Raw genomic sequence first — 18,746 nt, forward strand, 5'->3', positions numbered from 1 at the left:
TAAAGATTTTAAATTATGTTACTTGCTAATGAGAAAGCACACGAGGGCTATCTGCCTAAGGCGGCGAGTGATTAAGACCGCTGAATATTGGTAGTTCGACCAGCTTTGGATTCTATCCAAGGCGAACTGGCTGGCTACATGTTTGGTTTTGACCATGTGTAACGTCAATACGAGCTAGCCTCTCCATACTAGATATGTAGCTTTTGTGGCTTTAACATATCCAAAAATCCTAACGCAGCCTTCGTGGAGGATTTTTTAAGGAAAATTGTCTCTTTCAAACTACACTTAACAATGCAACTTGCTCGTTCGCCTAAATTTGAACTTGGGTCGAACGACCCGCACTCAGCGGTTTTAACCATTCGGCCACTATAGGGCTTTAAGGGTAGCATTATCATATCCTGCAGGTTACGTGGGTGCCCCTTTAAGATCATAAGATCACTTCGTGATCAGGTGGGTGGGGAGCACTCCAGCAATCTCAATCTCAATCTCAATCCTGCAGCTTACGAATGGCCAAGCGGTAAAGTCGCTGAATATTGGTATTTCGGCATCATTGGTTTCCTTTAGGATATCCTCCACACAGTCATCCAACAGGACATGCATCATAATCATTGTGTCTTCTATAAGAGGGAAGCAGTTCATTCCATCGTTTTTTAAGATAAAAATTAGCATATCCTTACATAAAAGGCACTGAAGTCTTGGCATCGGACAAGCATGTCTGTAACATTTATTGCTAACCACGTTTTGTCACTTATTGAGAAAGATGATCTATTACACGATTTCTATTCCGAAAAGAAAAATTATACAGTGTGTTTCATAGATCATGGGGACAAACTTGGAGGGGTGGTGGAACGTACTAAAACATGCATTTGTTATAGGAATGTAGGGTCTAAAGTGCAGGTTAAGGCAGGAACACAAAAAAACGACACGAGAGGAAAATGCGTTTATGTACAAAATCAACACAAAGTGCTTCTTTGTAGCAATACAGCATTCACAATAAATGTTCAAAATTGCGACCAACAGCCGTAATACATGCATGTCGCAGAATGGATCGACGAACATTTTGAAAAACGACAGGCACGCACGCTTGCAGCCGCAACGAGGTCCTTCAGTGAGTCAACGGGAGTCTCGTAAATGATGCATCGTTCAGATGGCCCCATAAAAAAATCCAAGATGGATAAATCTGGCGAACGGGATGGCCAACGAACGGGTCCACCACGGCTAACCATCGGTCTGGAAATGTCCCATCCAAGTAATTGCGGACCCGCACGTGGTTATGGGCTAGTGCACCATCATGCTGGGACCACATTGCGATCACGAACGACAGCCGGAACACCCTGCAGCAATTCCAGTAGCACCTCTTGCAGAAAAATATGACAACATAAGCCATTTGTACGTGTAGGTAAGTGGTATGGGCCTATGAGGTAGTCGTTGACAATACCCGCCCACACATTAATGGAGAAGCGGGTTTGGAACGCATGTGGACGTGTGCGGTGTGGATTATGAGTTGCCCACACGTGCATGTTGTGGCTATTGAAGATGCCGTCCTGTGAGAAAGTTGCCTCGTCCGTGAATAGCACATCCGATGGGAAATCCGCCTGCGCCGCACACTGCCTGCAAGAACCAATGACAGAAATGAACTCGAAGAGGGTAATCTGTCTCTTGCAAGGCTTGGACTCTCTGCAAATGGTATAGGTGCAAACCATTTTCATGCAATACTCTGGTGGAATGACTCAGCTGCAGACGACGTGCAATAGCTCTTGTACTTGTGTGAGGTGATTCATGCACAATGTTCAAGATGGATTCTTCAATGCGAGGTTGTCGTGCCCTTCATCCTCCACGCCTAGTGTCAGAGGTGGCTTCAAATGACCCGTTTTCACACAGAGCCCGATGCAACCTCTCGAACATTGTGTGCTTCGGCATACGCCTGTTCGGAAACCGTTCCTGGTGCAACCGTAGCGCTGCTCTGCCGTTCTTATTAGCAGCACCATACATGAGATACATGTCAGCTTTTCCCTGTGCGTAAACTCACCCATCACGCTCGACATCAGAGTTGCGAATGATCTTCTGGTGCATCGGATCGGGGTTTGCCCGGCTCACTACCGCCATCTGCCACTGCATTGCCAGCCAATCACAGCTGTAGTTCCTATTACTGTTAGTGTTCCCTTTTTTGAACATTTATTGTGAATACTGTTTTGCTGCAAAGAAGCACTTTGCGTTGATTTTTGTACATAAACGCATTTTCCTGTCGTGTCGTTTTTTTGCGTTCCTGCCTTAACCCTTCACTTTAGATCCTACATTCCTAAACAAAATATGCACGTTTTAGTAAGCTCCATCACCCCTCCAAGTTCGTCCCATGATCTATGAAAGACCCTGTATATATTAAGAAAGTAGCTTGAATTTTTGCAAGGCCAGAAGTGGTCCCCACTTTACTATGGAGGCACCTAATAGGTGGGGCTATTGTTGTCTCTATGAGGAACCGTCGCCTTCTCCGGGATTCAAACTCGGACCCTTCGCTACCGCAGTAGGCTCTCTTAAGCACTGTACCGTCTGGGTGGCAACTTCTATACATTGACTACCACTAAGTATTTGGACACCTGTGATAGAAAAGAAAAACTAACTTTATTCAAAATCAATAGTCGGTAGAGCCTCCACGAGAGGTAATTACAGCGTGGACCCTCTGGGGCATACTTTCCACAAGTCTTTGTATGACAGCTAGTGGTATTTTCTTCCACTCGGCTTGGAGAAGACATAGAAGTTCCTTCACCGATTTTGCACGGGTAGTGCACCCCCTGAATTCGGCGATGCAACTCGTCCCAGAGGTTCTCGATAGGGTTCAGGTCTGGACTTTGGACAGGCCAATCCATTCGATGAACTCCATTGGCACCATACCAAGCCTTGGTTCACGTCGAAACATGACAACTGGCATTGTCGTCCTGAAAGTAACAGGGGTCCAACCCGTAAAACTGCCACAACGTAGCAAGCGCATTGTCATCCAAAATAGTGCAGTAGGCATCGGAGTTGAGCTTACCATGAATGGGGACCAAATGTCCCAGCCCATACTAGGAGAAACATCCCCAGACCATAATTCCACCTCCGCCGAACTTGACTGTTGGCACAATGCATTCTGGCAGGAGACGTTCTCCAGGTCGATGCCAGACCCAGACTCTGCCATCCGAACGGTAAAGGGTGAACCTTGATTCGTCACTCCAAAGAACCCGTTTCCACTGATCTAGGGTCCAATTTCGATGTGCTTTGCACCACATTAACCGAGCAGCCCGGTTAGACTTTGTGATCAAAGGCTTATAGGCAGCAGCACGACCATGAAAACCAAGCAGATGTTCTTCCTTACGGATGGTATTCATTGAAACAATACTCCCGGATGCCTGTTGAAACTCCTCGCGGATGAGGGCCATCGGTTGGTAGCGGTTCTTCCGAATTTCTCTGGACAGCACTTGTCGATCCTTATCTCCCAGTTTTTTTGGTCTGCCGACTAGGGGCACATTCCGACAATCACCGCTCACCTTCCACTTCTTAATCACATAGGCCACTGTCGATTTTGGGTACTTCAGATCGCTAGATATGTCCCTTAAGGATCGACACATTTGTGATACCCGATAATTATACCTTTCTAGAAATCAGAGAGCTCCGAATTGCGAGGCATCTTGCATGCGACTAGAGCTGATGCTGTTTCCTACACGATATATATCGGCTGAGTACGTGATGTACCTTAGGACCGCAGATATCGTCATTTTCTTAGGTGTCCAAATACTTATTGGTAGTCAGTGTAGAGTGCATAGAACATCAAACTTTAGTAGCATGTACTTTAAATCCTATGCTCCGCCTACTTATTGAACTTCAATGTAACTTTTGAAACTTCTATGGGGTTACCTTCCCACCCACATTTCTTCAGCGCCTCGAATGCTCCTCCTCGCGTATGCGAATAAGAATCTCATCTCTGCAGGACTGCAAAAAAAGAACGTTTGCCTTCTGTTGTTATAAGTTCGTGCACACTCCTGTCACTGAGATTAATGTTATTCTATCGCTGTGTACATATTTTGATTTATTAAAAGAATTTATTTTTCTAGATGGATGTCTAGCAGTATCTAACTTCTCTAAAATGTTCATCTCGCTAATAAATTATTTTTCTTTAACTGATCGCTTTAGTGCGTATTACTTTATTTACATCAACGACTATTAATTCAAATTAGTACAAACAGGAAGCCTCACAGGTTAGGCACTTCTTCGAATGTAAATGATTCGGAGTCGAGCAAAGCCGGCACTTCGTAAGGGAAAGCCGCTGCACTCGGCTTTTTTTAAACTAAACAGAAGCCAATCCTACTCACCTGAGCAGGGTTTAACCCTTTATTTTCCCTACGGACTTTGAAGTCCCATCAATAAAATCCCTTAAGGGGACGCGTACACCTTATAACCCATAAGATGTTCGAATAGGTGACTGTTGCAAGAATTGGGATAACTTATTTATTTTAAAAGCAATTACTACCAACGTTTTACAGCTGACTACATAATATAGCTGCTTTCTGAAATAGTAATCAGAAAGTTTGTGTTGCCACAAATATTTATATAATTTAATCCGCTTTGTGACAACATTTTTCGTCATGTTTCCAACTTGCGCGCGCAGTTTAAATTATTCTGTTTCGTAATTTAATTCCATACTTAATATAGAGCTTTTATAACATTCGGAAACTACTGTGAACCTAAAATTCTAAAAATTTCATGTTAAATTTTTATTTTATTTCGAATTGAGTTTATAAAATGTATTTTATTAATAAAATTTGTAATTTTTTCGTCCATAAAATATTTCAATATTAAAATATTCATCAGATTGTTGGTTCAGTTAGAAAATAGTGCCCATATAAAGAATTCAATAAAATTTCAAGTATGTACCATTAGCCATTTTTAAAATATCACGCGCGCGAGGTGGAAACAGGGCGAAATATTTTGTCACATAGCGGATTAAATTACAAAAATATTTGTGGCAACACAAACTTTCTGGTTACTAGTTTCCAAAGCAGCTATATTATGTAGTCAGCTGCAAAAAGTTGGAAGTAATTGCTTTTAAAATAAATAAAATATCCAAATTCTTGCAACAGTCACATATTCGAAGATCATGAGGGGTTTAAGGTGTATGAGCCCCCTTAACTATGACCCAATGGGGCCGAATTTAGAAAAAGAAGGAAAAACAGAGATGGGATTTTTAAGAATCAGACAACGAATTTTATTGATAGGTAAAAAAAAATGACTTAAGTATTCAGCTTTCGGAGAGTCTGAGCAATTTTGTTATTGATAGGAAGAACTGTGATACTATGAACTATGATAATTTGAACTATGATAGAAATCTCTATTATTAATTGTTGGATAGCTATGGACAAATTTAACTGTAACATTGTCGCATTTGTTTGGCTAAATGCATCCATTCTGGGCTAAACGCGCTGTCTGCTAAACTTTTCGGTCAAACAAACCGTCGGCTTAATGTCTTGTCGATTAAGTGGCTGTCGGCTATGTCTGCGATCAATTTACAACATATGCAAAAACAATGAAAATTAAAAAAAAATTAAATGCAAAGAACTTACATCTCTTGGAATCATTGTAAAGACGGTTGGTATTGCTAGAGAGGTCAATGGCACAGTCCGCTTCTGAAATGACAATGACAGAGACTTACAAATAAAATTTTAAACTTTTAATAAACCTCAAATCAATACTTGTCCCACCATTTCAACCCCAACACGCTGAAACACGAACAGCATGACTCCAGGAGTCCCAAAATCTATAAATAAATAAATCTGTCTCTTTTTCTTGTATGTGTGTTTGTGTGTTTGTCTACGTAATTCTGTTATGAATATAACGTACACTTTTTTTTTCTTTGAAAAAGCAGACTGCAGATATTGCTCAAAACTTCAAGGCTGAAAATTTCGTGGATCAGATCCCAGAGGTGGACGCCAACGGCTGCGTAATCCCTCCGTGGAAAAGACAAATGCTCGCCAAAAAGGCGGCGGAGAAAGCCAAAAAGGAGGCCGAAGAACAAAGAATTGTAAGTCAGCCTAACAAACATTTACTGCATTTTCACAAACGAATGCTGGAGTATTCAAATTGCTGAATAACTTTAAAACTATTGTAATAGTTCAAGTACCCAGACAAAAAAAAAAAAAAAAAAAAAAAAAAATGGTTCAGTTATATTTTAATTGAGTTGGTTTTGATACTTGCTTCATTTATTGTATGGAAGACTTCGAAATTTCGCCCAAATCTCATGCTAAATCAATTGAAGTATCGATTTACAATCCGCAAAATAAATGCTAGACATCACTATTATGTTGATCAGACACAGAGGTTTTGGATTAGAATGCTAAGTGCAGTGTTTATCAGAATTAAAGAACAATCTCCCAAAAAAATATGCACGCTGGTTAAAAGTTTCAGCAATGTCCAATATACTATTTATAGTAATTATTTGCAATTGAATTCAAATTTAGGAGAGGTTATCGCATGAAATACCAAACAAGAATAGTGAGCAGTTTGACAAATTTTGGTCTACAGTTTGCTAACTTTTGTAACTCCAAATGTAAACCTTGCATTTCTATTAGAAGTGACCATACAATGAAATCCCTATTCATGAAATATTAAATCAGAGGAGACCATTTTTACATCCGAGTTACATTTCTGTAAATCTAACTTGAATATTTTGAAACTATTCAATTGGCAAACATGGTAGTTTACGTTAGATTATGCTTTTGTTCAAATACTCGTACTTAGCTCAAATGGGTGTTACCCAGAAGAGTTTTTAGTCTCGAAACGGTATTTCGCGTCGAATCACTAGAAACGGCTATATCGCTTTTCAGATTGTTGCCACCGAAATATTATCGTTCTGTATAACATTTAAAGAAATTAAATAATGTAGAATCTGCATGAATGTATTTATTTATGTTTCTCGTATTTTAGCTAGAATCTAGAGCCATCGAATTTTAAATAACGTAGTCCTCCACCCGAATATGAGCACCTGGAAGCCTGGATTTGGAATTTTGTTTATTGTCTTCTTCCTATTAGTAAAACTTTACCGAATTTTGATTAACAAACTCAACCATTACAAACCGAGCAGTGGCAACACTGTAGGGAATAAAACAGTTTTATCTCCAGCGCGCGAGACTGTCTATCGGGAATTCTAAAGATATGCTAACCACTTTTTCACTGTAAAAATTATAGTAAAATGAATTAATCGTTCCGAGATCACATATGATTGCTTGTTTAAATTTTATAACAGTACATTGTGTTTTTACTTTTAACCCCAAACAAATAGAAATTGTTATGCATAAAACGAAAATGATAAACACAATATTAAATAGATAAAATAGATGAAATTTTTATTTCATTTAATTCTAAAGTATGTGTAAGAAGGGAAAGTGAAAAATGATGCAGCACATATTTTTGTTTGGATGTGGAATTCAATTCCATACAGCATCAGGTAACTGTTTTACGCACTGACTACCAATAAGTATTTGGACACCTATGCAAATGACGATATCTGCGGTCCTAAGGTATTTCACGGACTCCGCCGGTATATATCGTGTAGGAAACAGCATCGGCTTTAGTCGCATGCAAGATGCCTCGCAGTTCGGAGCTCTCTGATTTCGAGAAAGGTATAATTATCGGGTATCACAAATATGGCCGATCCTTAAGGGACATATCTAGCGATCTGAAGTACCCAAAATCGACAGTGGCCTATGTGATTAAGAAGTGGAAGGTGAGCGGTGATTGTCGGAATGTGCCCCTAGTCGGCAGACCAACGAAACTGGGAGATAGAGATCGACGAGTGCTGTCCAGAGAAATTCGGAAGAACCGCACCCAACCGATGGCTCTCATCCGGGAGTATTGTTTCAATGAATACCATCCGTAAGGAAAGACATCTGCTTGGTTTTCATGGTCGTGCTGCTGCCCGTAAGCCTTTGATCACAAAGTCCAACCGCGCTGCTCGGTTAATGTGGTGCAAAGCACATCGAAATGGGACCGTAGATCAGTGGAAACGGGTTCTTTGGAGTGACGAATCAAGGTTCACCCTTTACCGTTCGGATGGCAGAGTCTGGGTCTGGCATCGACCTGGAGAACGTCTCCTGCCAGAATGCATTGTGCCAACAATCAAGTTCGGCGGAGGTGGAATTATGGTCTGGGGGTGTTTCTCCTAGTATGGGCTGGGACCCTTGGTCCCCATTCATGGTAAGCTCAACTCCGATGCCTACTGCACTATTTTGGATGACAATGCGCTTGCTACGTTGTGGCAGTTTTACGGGTTAGACCCCTGTTATTTTCAGGACGACAATGCCGGTTCTCATGGTTCGACGTTAACCAAGGCTTGGTATGGTGCCAATGGAGTTCATCGAATGGTCTGGCCTGCCCAGAGTCCAGACCTGAACCCTATCGAGAACCTCTGGGAGGAGTTGCATCGCCGAATTCAGGGGTACACTACCCGTGCAAAATCGGTGAAGGAACTTCTATGTCTTCTCCAAGCCGAGTGTAAGAAAATACCACTAGCTGTCATACAAAGACTTGTGTAGTGTATACCCCGGAGGGTCCACGCTGTAATTACCTCTCGTGGAGGCTCTACCAACTATTGATTTTGAATAAAATTAGTTTTTCTTTTCTATCACAGGTGTTCAAATACTTATTGGTAGTCAGTGCGGAACATCTGTTTTAGCATGAGAAGTGCTACTTGTGTCGAAGCACTTCCTTTGTCCGTATCACTTGTCCGTTGTACCCGAATCATTTTCCAATTTGGTTGTCACCATATGATTTTTAAAAATTGAATTGTAAAACTACACACTATTCTTGTTTGATATTTCATGCGTTAACCCCTCCTAATTTTGAATTCAATTGCAAATAACTACTATAAATAATACATTATTGGACATTGCTGAAATTTTTAACCAGCGTGCATATTTTTTTGGGAGATTGTTCTTTAATTCTGATAAGCACTGCACTTAACATTCTAATCCAAAAACTCTGTGTTTGATGAACATAATAGATGTCTAGCATTTATTTTGCGGATTGTAAATCGGTACTTCAACTTGTTTAGCATGAGATTAGAGCGAAATTTCGAAGTCTTTCCTACAATAAATGAAGATTTTATGAAAACCAACTAAATTAAAATAGAACTTTGAACCCATTTTTTATTGTCTGGATACTTGAACCCTTTCAAGAATCTGTATGCCTGTATGTACTGTATTCCTCGCTCTGTGGCAAAATGGCACCACCTAGAGTTACTGAATTTTTAATGCGCATATATTATTAAAAAATAGTGTTCTCGCCCTGTGTAAAAATTACGGATCCTTAGAGCCATCAAATGTTTTTGGCATTTTGAGTCGCTCACTAACGGCGTTTCACTTTTCGAATTTTTGCCACCAACTATTAGAGCCCTGCATCACATTTAAAGAAATTAAAAAATAAAGAATCTGCATGAATGTATGTATGTTTCTCGCACTGTGAAAAATCAACGGTATCTAGAAACATCAAATTTTGAATAACGTGGTCCTCCACTCGAATATGGGAATGTGGAAGCCCGGATTTGGAATTTGTTTTATGATCGATTTCACACTTTGTAAAACTTTAAGAATTTTTGTTTAACAAACTCAACGATTTCAAAGCGAGCAATAGCAACAGTATACGAAAAAAAAAAAAAAAAAAATATCTCCAGCGCGCGAGACTGGGTATCGGAAATTCTAAAGATATACTTTTTTAAATATTTTGGGATATTTCTTTTGTATTGAATTTCATGATTCAAATTAGAACAACATGATAGTTAATAAATAACGGTAACACACTAAACGTTAAAAAAAAACGGCCCTTTTGAGCTTAATATAAAATCTGAACACTGAGTCTATATTTTTTTTATTAATTTCACAGTTTGCGCAAATTGAACAAATTTTTAATTAACAAGCTCGGTGGTTTGAAAGCGAGAAGTGCCAACAATCTTCAAAATAAATAAAGCATTTTTATCTCACGCGTGCCAAACCGTTGGCAGTCGGCAAAACGTAAAATTTTATTTTTCAACTTTAATCCACAAATTCGGCTATTTGAAAGCAATGGGTTTGAAATCAATAATTTGAAAGCAATTTATATTGTATATAATATTTACCAAACAGTAAAAACAAGCAAAAACGTAATTTTGTGTCTGTATGAAGCCAAATAAGTGGCAAATGATAATGAAGATTTTATCATTTGGTGAGGCACCTCTTGACACAAAAACGTCAGATAAAATGATTTCGGAAGGCATCTTCTTTTATCTTTTCTTCGTATTAAGCACATTTCAATTTTATGTGAGACATAATAAGTCTTCTTTCACTAAAATGTTGCCCCATGTGGTATGTTTCTGAAAAGAGTATGTGGCCGACTTGAATCTCCGTAACTTCGTTCGTCATCCAGGGCGTATTTTGTTCAGGTAATTTGTTCGTGAATCAAGCTGTTTGTAATCCGAATGGTATGTTCAGGTAAGTTATGAACAGTACGCATAACAGTTCGAAAGTATATTAATGAAAAATCTTTTTGCTAATGCACTTCTTCGGGGGAAGCATTATAGCTATAGTTCTTCAGGAACAAATTAATTTTATGAACCGAATTGAGCTTTCATTACATTTTCCTACGTAGATACTCTAAGAGGTTAGGATATTCAAGAGTAGGAAATTGTGGTTAGAAAGTAAAATCTATAAAGATTTAACTATAATTAATGTAATTATGATACCCATTAACTACTGAAATCTTTGTTAACATCTGAGTATAGTGTTGGTTACTTTCCTGTAACTATTGATTATAGTGTTTTTCTTACATTAAATTACTAAAAGTTTAGAATTATTTGGGGGGAGGACTTTCTTTATGCAGCTAAACTTTATTTACTGTCTATTCTTTATTTCTGACGCACTTTCTGTCTCATCTCGAAACACTGAAAATTCTTTTTGGACAAAGCAATTCATCTGTCTGTTAAAATTTCTTAGATATGTGCTTCTTTTTACATCAGTTAACTAAGATCTCAGTAACTGAAAAATCTATGTTCAAAACTTTCTTAGATGGAGTTTAATTACTTTTAAATAGCCATTAATTTTTTTACCATCAAATACCGTCGGAAGACGAAGTGTTCTGTAACTGAATTAAAATAAAATAAAAGTTCTTGTTTAAATAGCAAAATACATAACAGGAAAAAGAAATTTTTAGTGATATATGTACTTTGAAAAAATGTTCATTTTCTATCCATAAAACAAAAGCATTGTATTCGTTCTCAGAAATATTTATTGGCAACTCCTTTAATTTTAAACAAAACTATTTTATTGAGCTGTCATTTGGTAAATCGTGTCGAATCCGAAACGTTTTATCTGGTCATTAACTAGTATTCATTTTTTGCCTCACAGAGGGAAGCGGAAGCGAAAAAACTGAATGCTATTCCTCCTTGGAAAAGACAACTGCTACAGCGAAAAGAACCAACCAGTCCAGTCACGACACAGAGGTGAGTATCACCATAGTAACATCCGAAGTTGTTATTCTTAAGCACTTCGAGTCAGAAATTACAATCTCGGGTCCGGTTCCGACAGTACAAAGAAAGATTTTGTGAGAGTTTTATGATTGTTCTTTTTTTCTTCTACAGTGAGAAATTAATAAATGAAAAGTGGATAAAATTTTTTTAATTAATCCATCATTCTATAAGGAAACATTTTACATCAGATATTTATAGAAGAAATTCCATTTCTTTATTCCAAGGTATCAAAGGCTATCGAATGATTTTCAAAAATTCATATTCAGTACACAAATAAATGTATATTCAGTGTAATTCGCCTCAGTTGATGTATTCAAAGAATGTTTCATATTCCACACAACAATATTTTAAAAGCAAATTCCAGTTTCCAAAGTGTATTCAACAGAGACACAAGCAGTTATTCAAAACCATTACATGGTGAATTTACTCTTCAGAACTGTGTAGAACCATCCTTTTTTTCCAATGGCGAGTCCTCAGCTGACTTTGGCTTGACCAGAATTGGTAGTCACTTTATTATGGAGGCACCTAATAGGTGAACACCTTTGCCTTCTTTGAAGGGGACGGACAGTTACAGCCTTGCCTTCCCCGACATTCGAACCCAGACCCTTGGTATCGCAGTCTTAATCACTGTATCGTCTGGGCGACTGTGTAGAACATTTAAAACAGAATTTAACTTCTCTCTCAATCGGTTTTCCGCGAATATTTCAAAATTGGTGAAGAAATGGCCAAAGTGGGCTGTGATTTTTGGAAAGTTCATTTACGAAAAGAGACATAACCCAATAACAAAGCAAATGGTATTTCTTACTAAAACCATTGTATAGTGTCATGTTAGTTGCACAAAGTTCTACGATTATATTCGAATGAAAGTTTTGAAGAATTCGTCTGGAACCAAAATAAAATCACTGTTTACTTGAGATTTCGGAAAAAACTATTTCTATCTCCTTAAATGGAGTTGGGCACTGCCAGGTACTTCAGCTAGTAAATTTATAATTAAATATACGATTATAAAATATTACTTGCATTAAAAATGGAACATTCAGATATGAATGTTTAATTCAGAAATCTACATATCATCTAACAGACGATAACTTGCATGTACATTAAAGTACAAACTCGATTTTGTGTTTATTATACTTTCATTATTTATTACAGAGTCCATCGTCATCAGTAGCGAAGCTAGAACTTTTGCCGACTTGGGCAGTTTCTGAGTTTGCCGCCTTAGGAGGTTCCTGAACTTGCCGCCCCTTTTGTTTTACAATTTTATTCTACAAACTAAATAACTGAAAAAAATATCCAAACGACAGATAGCAAAATAAATTAAAACTCTACCTTTTAAGAAAAACGTTGTTTTCTTAAGACATTTTAAGAAAAGTTCCAACATTTTAAAATGATATTATTATTTTGCTTTTTTCTGTTCGCAAGATCGCACGTGGCATTGTAGAGGTCTATTTGACTGCTCCGGTTATGGTTATGTAGACAGTATAAAAAGATTTCTTAAAACGCTTCCCACAGCTAAAAACACTTACAGCAATGAAAAGGAAAGTTCGCGTTAGTATTACAATATTTGGAACTTCATTCTGGACATTGTGTTTTAGAATTAAATTGCCAAAATTCGAAAGGACTGCCCGCTCACGCTCCTATATCGACGTCTCTAGCAATAACAGAAATAAAACACCCTGAAATCCTTCATTCTTAACTGAGAATTCTTCTTATGAATACCATCGTGATCATAATTTAGTTCATATTCGTAATCTTCGTGGAAAAGTTTCGATTCAATAAAAAAAGGTATAATAAAAGTATATAGCTGTTGAAATTACGTGGTAACTTCTTTAAATATTTTACCTAACGTAAAAACGTTTTTTTTTTTTTCTCAATTTAATTCTGTATGGCAATTTGGAGTTTAACTATTCTTTACCTGCCTTGATGATCCACCTGACTGACCCTATAAAATACTGTTGCAAGCGAAAAAAAAAAATGTCGCCCCTAAAAATGTGCCGTCTGGGGTGAAACGCTCTCATCTAATTACGCCACTGACTGCCATTTGAATTCAGAAAACACTAACTTTTAACGTTCCCACAGTGAGAGCTAGCTAAGGAAAGTTGTACGAGATACATTACCGTTTTTAAGAAATAAGGCAGCTTTACTTTCGGCGGGAGATGATGTCCTTAGAAGATAGTATTCATCTTTGCTTTGATTCCCTGCCCCCCACGTTTCTGTTTTAATAATAATAAATTACTTAAAAGTGTACAAAATCTTCTTTTAAAAAGTGCTGCGTTAGCGTATATTTCCCTTCTAAAACACGAGGAAAGTCTCTGAAGTACTCTTTTAATAAACTCTGCCATCGAAGCAATCCCGGAACCGACTTGGCATGCTGCCACCAACAATAAAACTAATTTTAGATGAAAGTTATCAGACACCTTTTTCTGTAACATCCCCATTATTCCCCAGTGTTTTTTTAATCTAAAACTTTAAACATACCTAAATAAGCGATAAAGGTTTAAAACTCGTGGATATAATATAACCATAAATGTTTGCGTTGTTTTATTAATCCGTTAAATTAATGTTCTTTTATTTGAGAAACTACTTACAGAAAGTAAAGACTTCTTTACTTCTTATTTGCTTTAGAATTTTTATCATCTCCATGAATTTACGATTGTAAATGTGTTTATAAAAATCTTTGTTTCGAACAAGGCGTATGAACTGTATGGTTTGTCTTAATATATATACAAACATTTTTCAATTTAAAAGCATTTTGTATCGACTGTGTCAAAAATTTACAGATATATGTAGTATATAGAAGTGTTGATCCATAATGGATAGGTAATTGGAGGCGAAGGCAGATTAAATGTTCATTTTTTATTTCAGCAGATATGTTGCGGCCACAAACAAGTTGGCACATTAAATATGCCTATCCCGAAAAGTTTACATTTTAGGTAAATTTGCAATGAGAAAGTAGGAGCAGACAGGCTGCAGTCCAGCTAAGCCAAAGCGTAGGAAGCAAGTGCGAGGGTGAAATCCTAATTCAGACTGAGTTAGTTTTGGTTTTCGATGCATTTTGATTGGCTAGTTAATAGTTGCTATAAAATTATCATTGGCTGTCTAAATTTTAGTTCCATTTACATCATCAGAATTACGTAAGAATCATATGACATGGAATAGTCTCGAAATGACGCAGTAGAGGGAGAGGTTACTATTTTTAGAATTGAGAAGGGAAATTTCCGTTGTTAATTTAATCTTATACATATCACATTATTTATTTTTTATATATATATATATACTTTTTACACTGTCGAATGCGCATAAAGCATCTGCGAAGAATAATATTTCACTTTCTTGAAATAAAATCCATAATATACACTCATGTCCATAAATAAAGGATGATGCAAAATCAGGCAAAGGAAAAGTTAGAAGCAAAACAAATTTGACTTATTTGTAAAGCTTATTTATTAAACAAAAGGTAAAGAGCAAAAGAAGATGCTATATGTTTGATATTATTCAAAAAATTATCGATTTTTTCTCCATGGAGCAAATTAAAAAAAAACCTATTTACAGAAAACCGATATTACGTGGTTGGTATGATTGTTAATACATCGTATGTCTCCCAGACGGTGCAATACAGTCCGTACAACGCATAGGAATGCTGAGTATCAAATTATCGATCTGATTGATCTTCGGGGATATTACACCACTCAAAAAGCAATGCTCTCCGAGGTTCCGGTAGACATGTAGGAGGAGATTGACGGGCTGCAACTCGTCGGCCAAGCATGTCCCACACGTGCTCTATTGGTTTCAAGTCCGGTGAGAATGTTGGCCAGTCCATACGGGTGATATCCTCCGATTAAAGGCATTCACTTACGATGTTTGCACGGTGAGGACGGGCGTTGTCATCCATAAACACAAATTGTGCGCCTATGGCGCCCCGAAACAAACGTACATGTTGTTCCAGAATGACGTCCCGATAGATTTGGCTTGTCATGGTTCCAATTTGAACATGCAGGTCAGTTCTGGAACCTAGAATAATTCCACTCCAAACGAGCACTCCTGCACCACCGTAACGGTGTCGTTCAGTGATGTTTTCTTGGTGGTAACGGGTACCTGGAGCTCTCCACATGAAAGTCCGTCGAGAATCAAACTGCAAGCTAAACCTGGACTCGTCGGAAAACATCACACAAGCCCAGTGCTGCGGTGTCCACAATGCATGCTCTCTACTCCAGGCTAACCGCAGGCGACAGTGAGTTGCAGTAATTGGAACGCATCTGACAGGTCTACGAGCATATAGAACAATGTGTCCTAAGCGTCTGTACACGGCCTGCCTTGAAATTGTCGTACCAGGGGCTCAAGAGAGCTGACGAGACAGGTCTGAGGCTGTGCTCCGCTTGTTTCTTTTGGCAGTAACTGCCAAAGACCGGTCCTCATTCGGCGTTGTAACTCTGGGGCGACCTGTGCTGTAACGTCTACTCACATTACCATCATCTTGGAATCGTTGCCAAAGCCTGGAGATGACACTCTGGGCAATTCCAAGTTCGTCTGATACTTCCAGTTGGGTACGCCCACAGTCCAGACGGCCGATAATTCTACCACATAAAAAAATCATCCAAATGCGTCCTTTGTGTCATAACTATTCGGTTATTGCACTGAAATGCTTATAAAGCGCCTGCGAAGAATTTTACTTCTTTGCCTGTATTCCTTATATATCACTCTCTTACACTCTCGTCATTGTGACGTACCATCGGTGTCATCTGGTTACTTCCTGAAATTTGCATATGATTCTTGAAGATGTGTGTAGTGATTTTACAGGTAATATATTTATTTAAGAAATTGATTTCCGCGTGACTCCGAATTATCCTTAATTTATGGACATGAGTGTAAAAAAAAACGATATACTTTTTTCCCTCATTCCAGGGCGCCGTAAGCTCGAAGCACTGCCCCTTGCTAGGGTGGTAGTTACAGCCCTGGTACTCCATTAGTCTGAGACTACATGAGCCAGCAGTAAAATACTAAATGCTATTAAATGTACGCTAAAATTAAATGATTTTGAAATGTTTTTAGAATTTTCTCTTTTTCTTACAGCATTCATCGAACTATGTCCCAGCCTGTGGGCAAAACTGTAGAAATTCCTCCCCACGCAGAAAGACCTCCAGTAGAGGCTCAGCCCAAAAGCCCAGAACCTCCACGGGAATCTGCAAACAAACCTTCGGAAACGGAACCCCAGCACGAAGATACTGACGATATTCCTCCAAACCCATGGCTGCAACAACTAAGGAAAACAAAAAGCGTTTTCCGATGACCAGTCCATTAAAAAAATTAGGCATTTTCCTTAGATAATTTGAACTATAACTATGAACTTCAAGTGAGACATAGTTTTACAGAACTGTGCAAATGTCTGGAACTTAGCGGTTCCAGAAATGACGAATTCCAGTGATTAAATGATTTGTTTTCAAGCGATATTTGAGAAATAAGTTCCATCACCATCGGAAACTTCACATCGGGATTCCATTACTGATTCCTGCATTCAAATGGGATTTATTCTTGAAAATGATCAGTGAATATTAGGATGTCCACATATCACTGAAATGTGTTACACTCTTGAAACCTACAGTCATAGTCTTATTATGATGCTTATACTGTAACAGAAACTATCAATACTTCACAAAATAGTTAGCGTTTAAATAACTTGAAATTAGGAAATCACAGACTTTAAATTAAGAACTGAATTTAGTATTTTATCATTGCCTTCAAACTATACAAATATGTTCGGCATATAATGCCGTATAGCACTCACTAAACATTCCAAGTATCCGCTTTAGCTTGTATTATATTACAATCCATATCTTGTATAATAATATAAACTTTTATTTATAGAGTTCCTTTGTTTTAAATGAATTTATTTTTGAACTAGAGTTTAAAAATTACTATTTTTAGAAGATTTTTTCTACTCGTAAACGAAATTTACACCCTAAAACGAAGAAGTTATATTCTTGATACAAACTAATGTAATGCAGAAACAAGTATTGTATTATATTTAAGCACTTACATTCGGGGCAAGTATTTTTTTAATATTTGAAACAATACTCGAGCATTAAAAATAAGAAATTATGTAAAAAGGAAGTGGAATTATTGCGTACTTAGATAATTTTACTTCTCTGCCCCCCTATTCAGAGTCATAACTGTCTAAGTCACCTCCCGATTGAACTATTTTTTATGTTTGGTGAAAGTCCTTTTATGTTTTATAGTGAAATATATGCGTGGAATCGATGAAATTCCTTACTTCATCATCATCGATATTCACGGAACAGGATGGACTTTACTGATTTGCTCAAAGTACTACGATGAGACTTATTTTTCTGAGTATACTGTTAACGATAAATCGATATAAAATTTAATATATTGCTATGGCTGTTTCTAATTTGGTGATATAAGACGGCGAACAAGATTTTCTTATCCTCGAGGTTATCACTCGAATGTAAAAATAAATACTTTTGGTGAAGAGTTTTATTGTAAGATATTTAAAAATCTATTGAGGTGTTGGATCGGGTTCTAATGTTAGAAAAATTAACGATTACTTTTCGCAAGTCCTTGTTCGATTTTTTTAAATCTTTTACAGCGAATTGTGTTATATTTTCTATCATTTTTTACATACCTATATACATTCTCAGAAGCTTTATTTGAAAGCAAATTGAGCATAATTGTTTATGCAAATTTGTATTTTGTAAATGCAATAAATTGCTTGAAAATATCAAGTTGTCTGTTTTTTTTTATTATTTTTGGAATTTAAATCAAAAATCGCATTTTACACATAAATCTTGATATACTGCTCTTGGTCACGCAATTTGTATACCATAATCTATGGAAATATGCTAAAATCATGTTTTTAAAGAACTTATTAATTAATGCTGTATATTGTTAGTTCATGCTAACTCTCAAAACGTGTAAAAATAACTGTTGCAAAGAAAATCAGGGCTATATTACAGTAACGCGTATCAGAAATAAATTATTTAGCAAAAATGTTATAAATTTACTCAAGAGTCATCACGTTAATTACATCAAGGAAAAAAACCCTAAACAGTGTAATAAGAAGTATGAACCAACAGTATATACTTTTATTTTATTTATTTATTAGCCCAAATGGTAGTCAGACCTAAAGGGCTATCAGTCTCGAAACGGCTTTTTGCGTCGTTTTACTTTCTGCGTTGATTCACTTTTCAAAGTGTTGCTACCAAATATT

General features: G+C 37.4%; 2 protein-coding genes across 13 annotated transcripts in view; one reads left to right on the forward strand and one right to left on the reverse strand.

The window, feature by feature from the left end:
- f (espin protein forked) overlaps positions 1-18,257 on the forward strand; it is a 487,643-nt gene extending 469,386 nt beyond the window's left edge. For 7 of the 8 annotated variants that reach the window (XM_085824686.1, XM_085824685.1, XM_085824684.1 and 4 more), the window contains 3 exons: positions 5,891-6,049; positions 11,400-11,494; positions 16,592-18,257. In XM_085824686.1, the coding sequence (XP_085680812.1) occupies positions 5,891-6,049; positions 11,400-11,494; positions 16,592-16,808 (471 nt within the window). In that variant the 3' untranslated portion in view covers positions 16,809-18,257. The remainder of the gene's footprint in view (positions 1-5,890; positions 6,050-11,399; positions 11,495-16,591) is intronic. The other variant, XM_035350868.2, reaches the window with a different exon arrangement.
- The window catches only part of LOC118181685 (uncharacterized), a 293,765-nt gene that overhangs the window by 596 nt on the left and 274,423 nt on the right, over positions 1-18,746 (reverse strand). For all 5 annotated transcript variants that reach the window (XR_015043302.1, XR_015043300.1, XR_015043301.1 and 2 more), the window contains one exon: positions 5,592-5,654. Coding sequence is in view for 2 of the 5 variants with exons in the window: in XM_085824691.1 (XP_085680817.1) it covers positions 5,592-5,654 (63 nt within the window). In the remaining 3 variants the exon portion in view is untranslated. The remainder of the gene's footprint in view (positions 1-5,591; positions 5,655-18,746) is intronic.

This window comes from Stegodyphus dumicola, chromosome 10 (assembly GCF_044657685.1).
Source record: "Stegodyphus dumicola isolate Sdum_Otavi_A_Nest chromosome 10, ASM4465768v1".
Taxonomy (NCBI): domain Eukaryota; kingdom Metazoa; phylum Arthropoda; class Arachnida; order Araneae; family Eresidae; genus Stegodyphus; species Stegodyphus dumicola.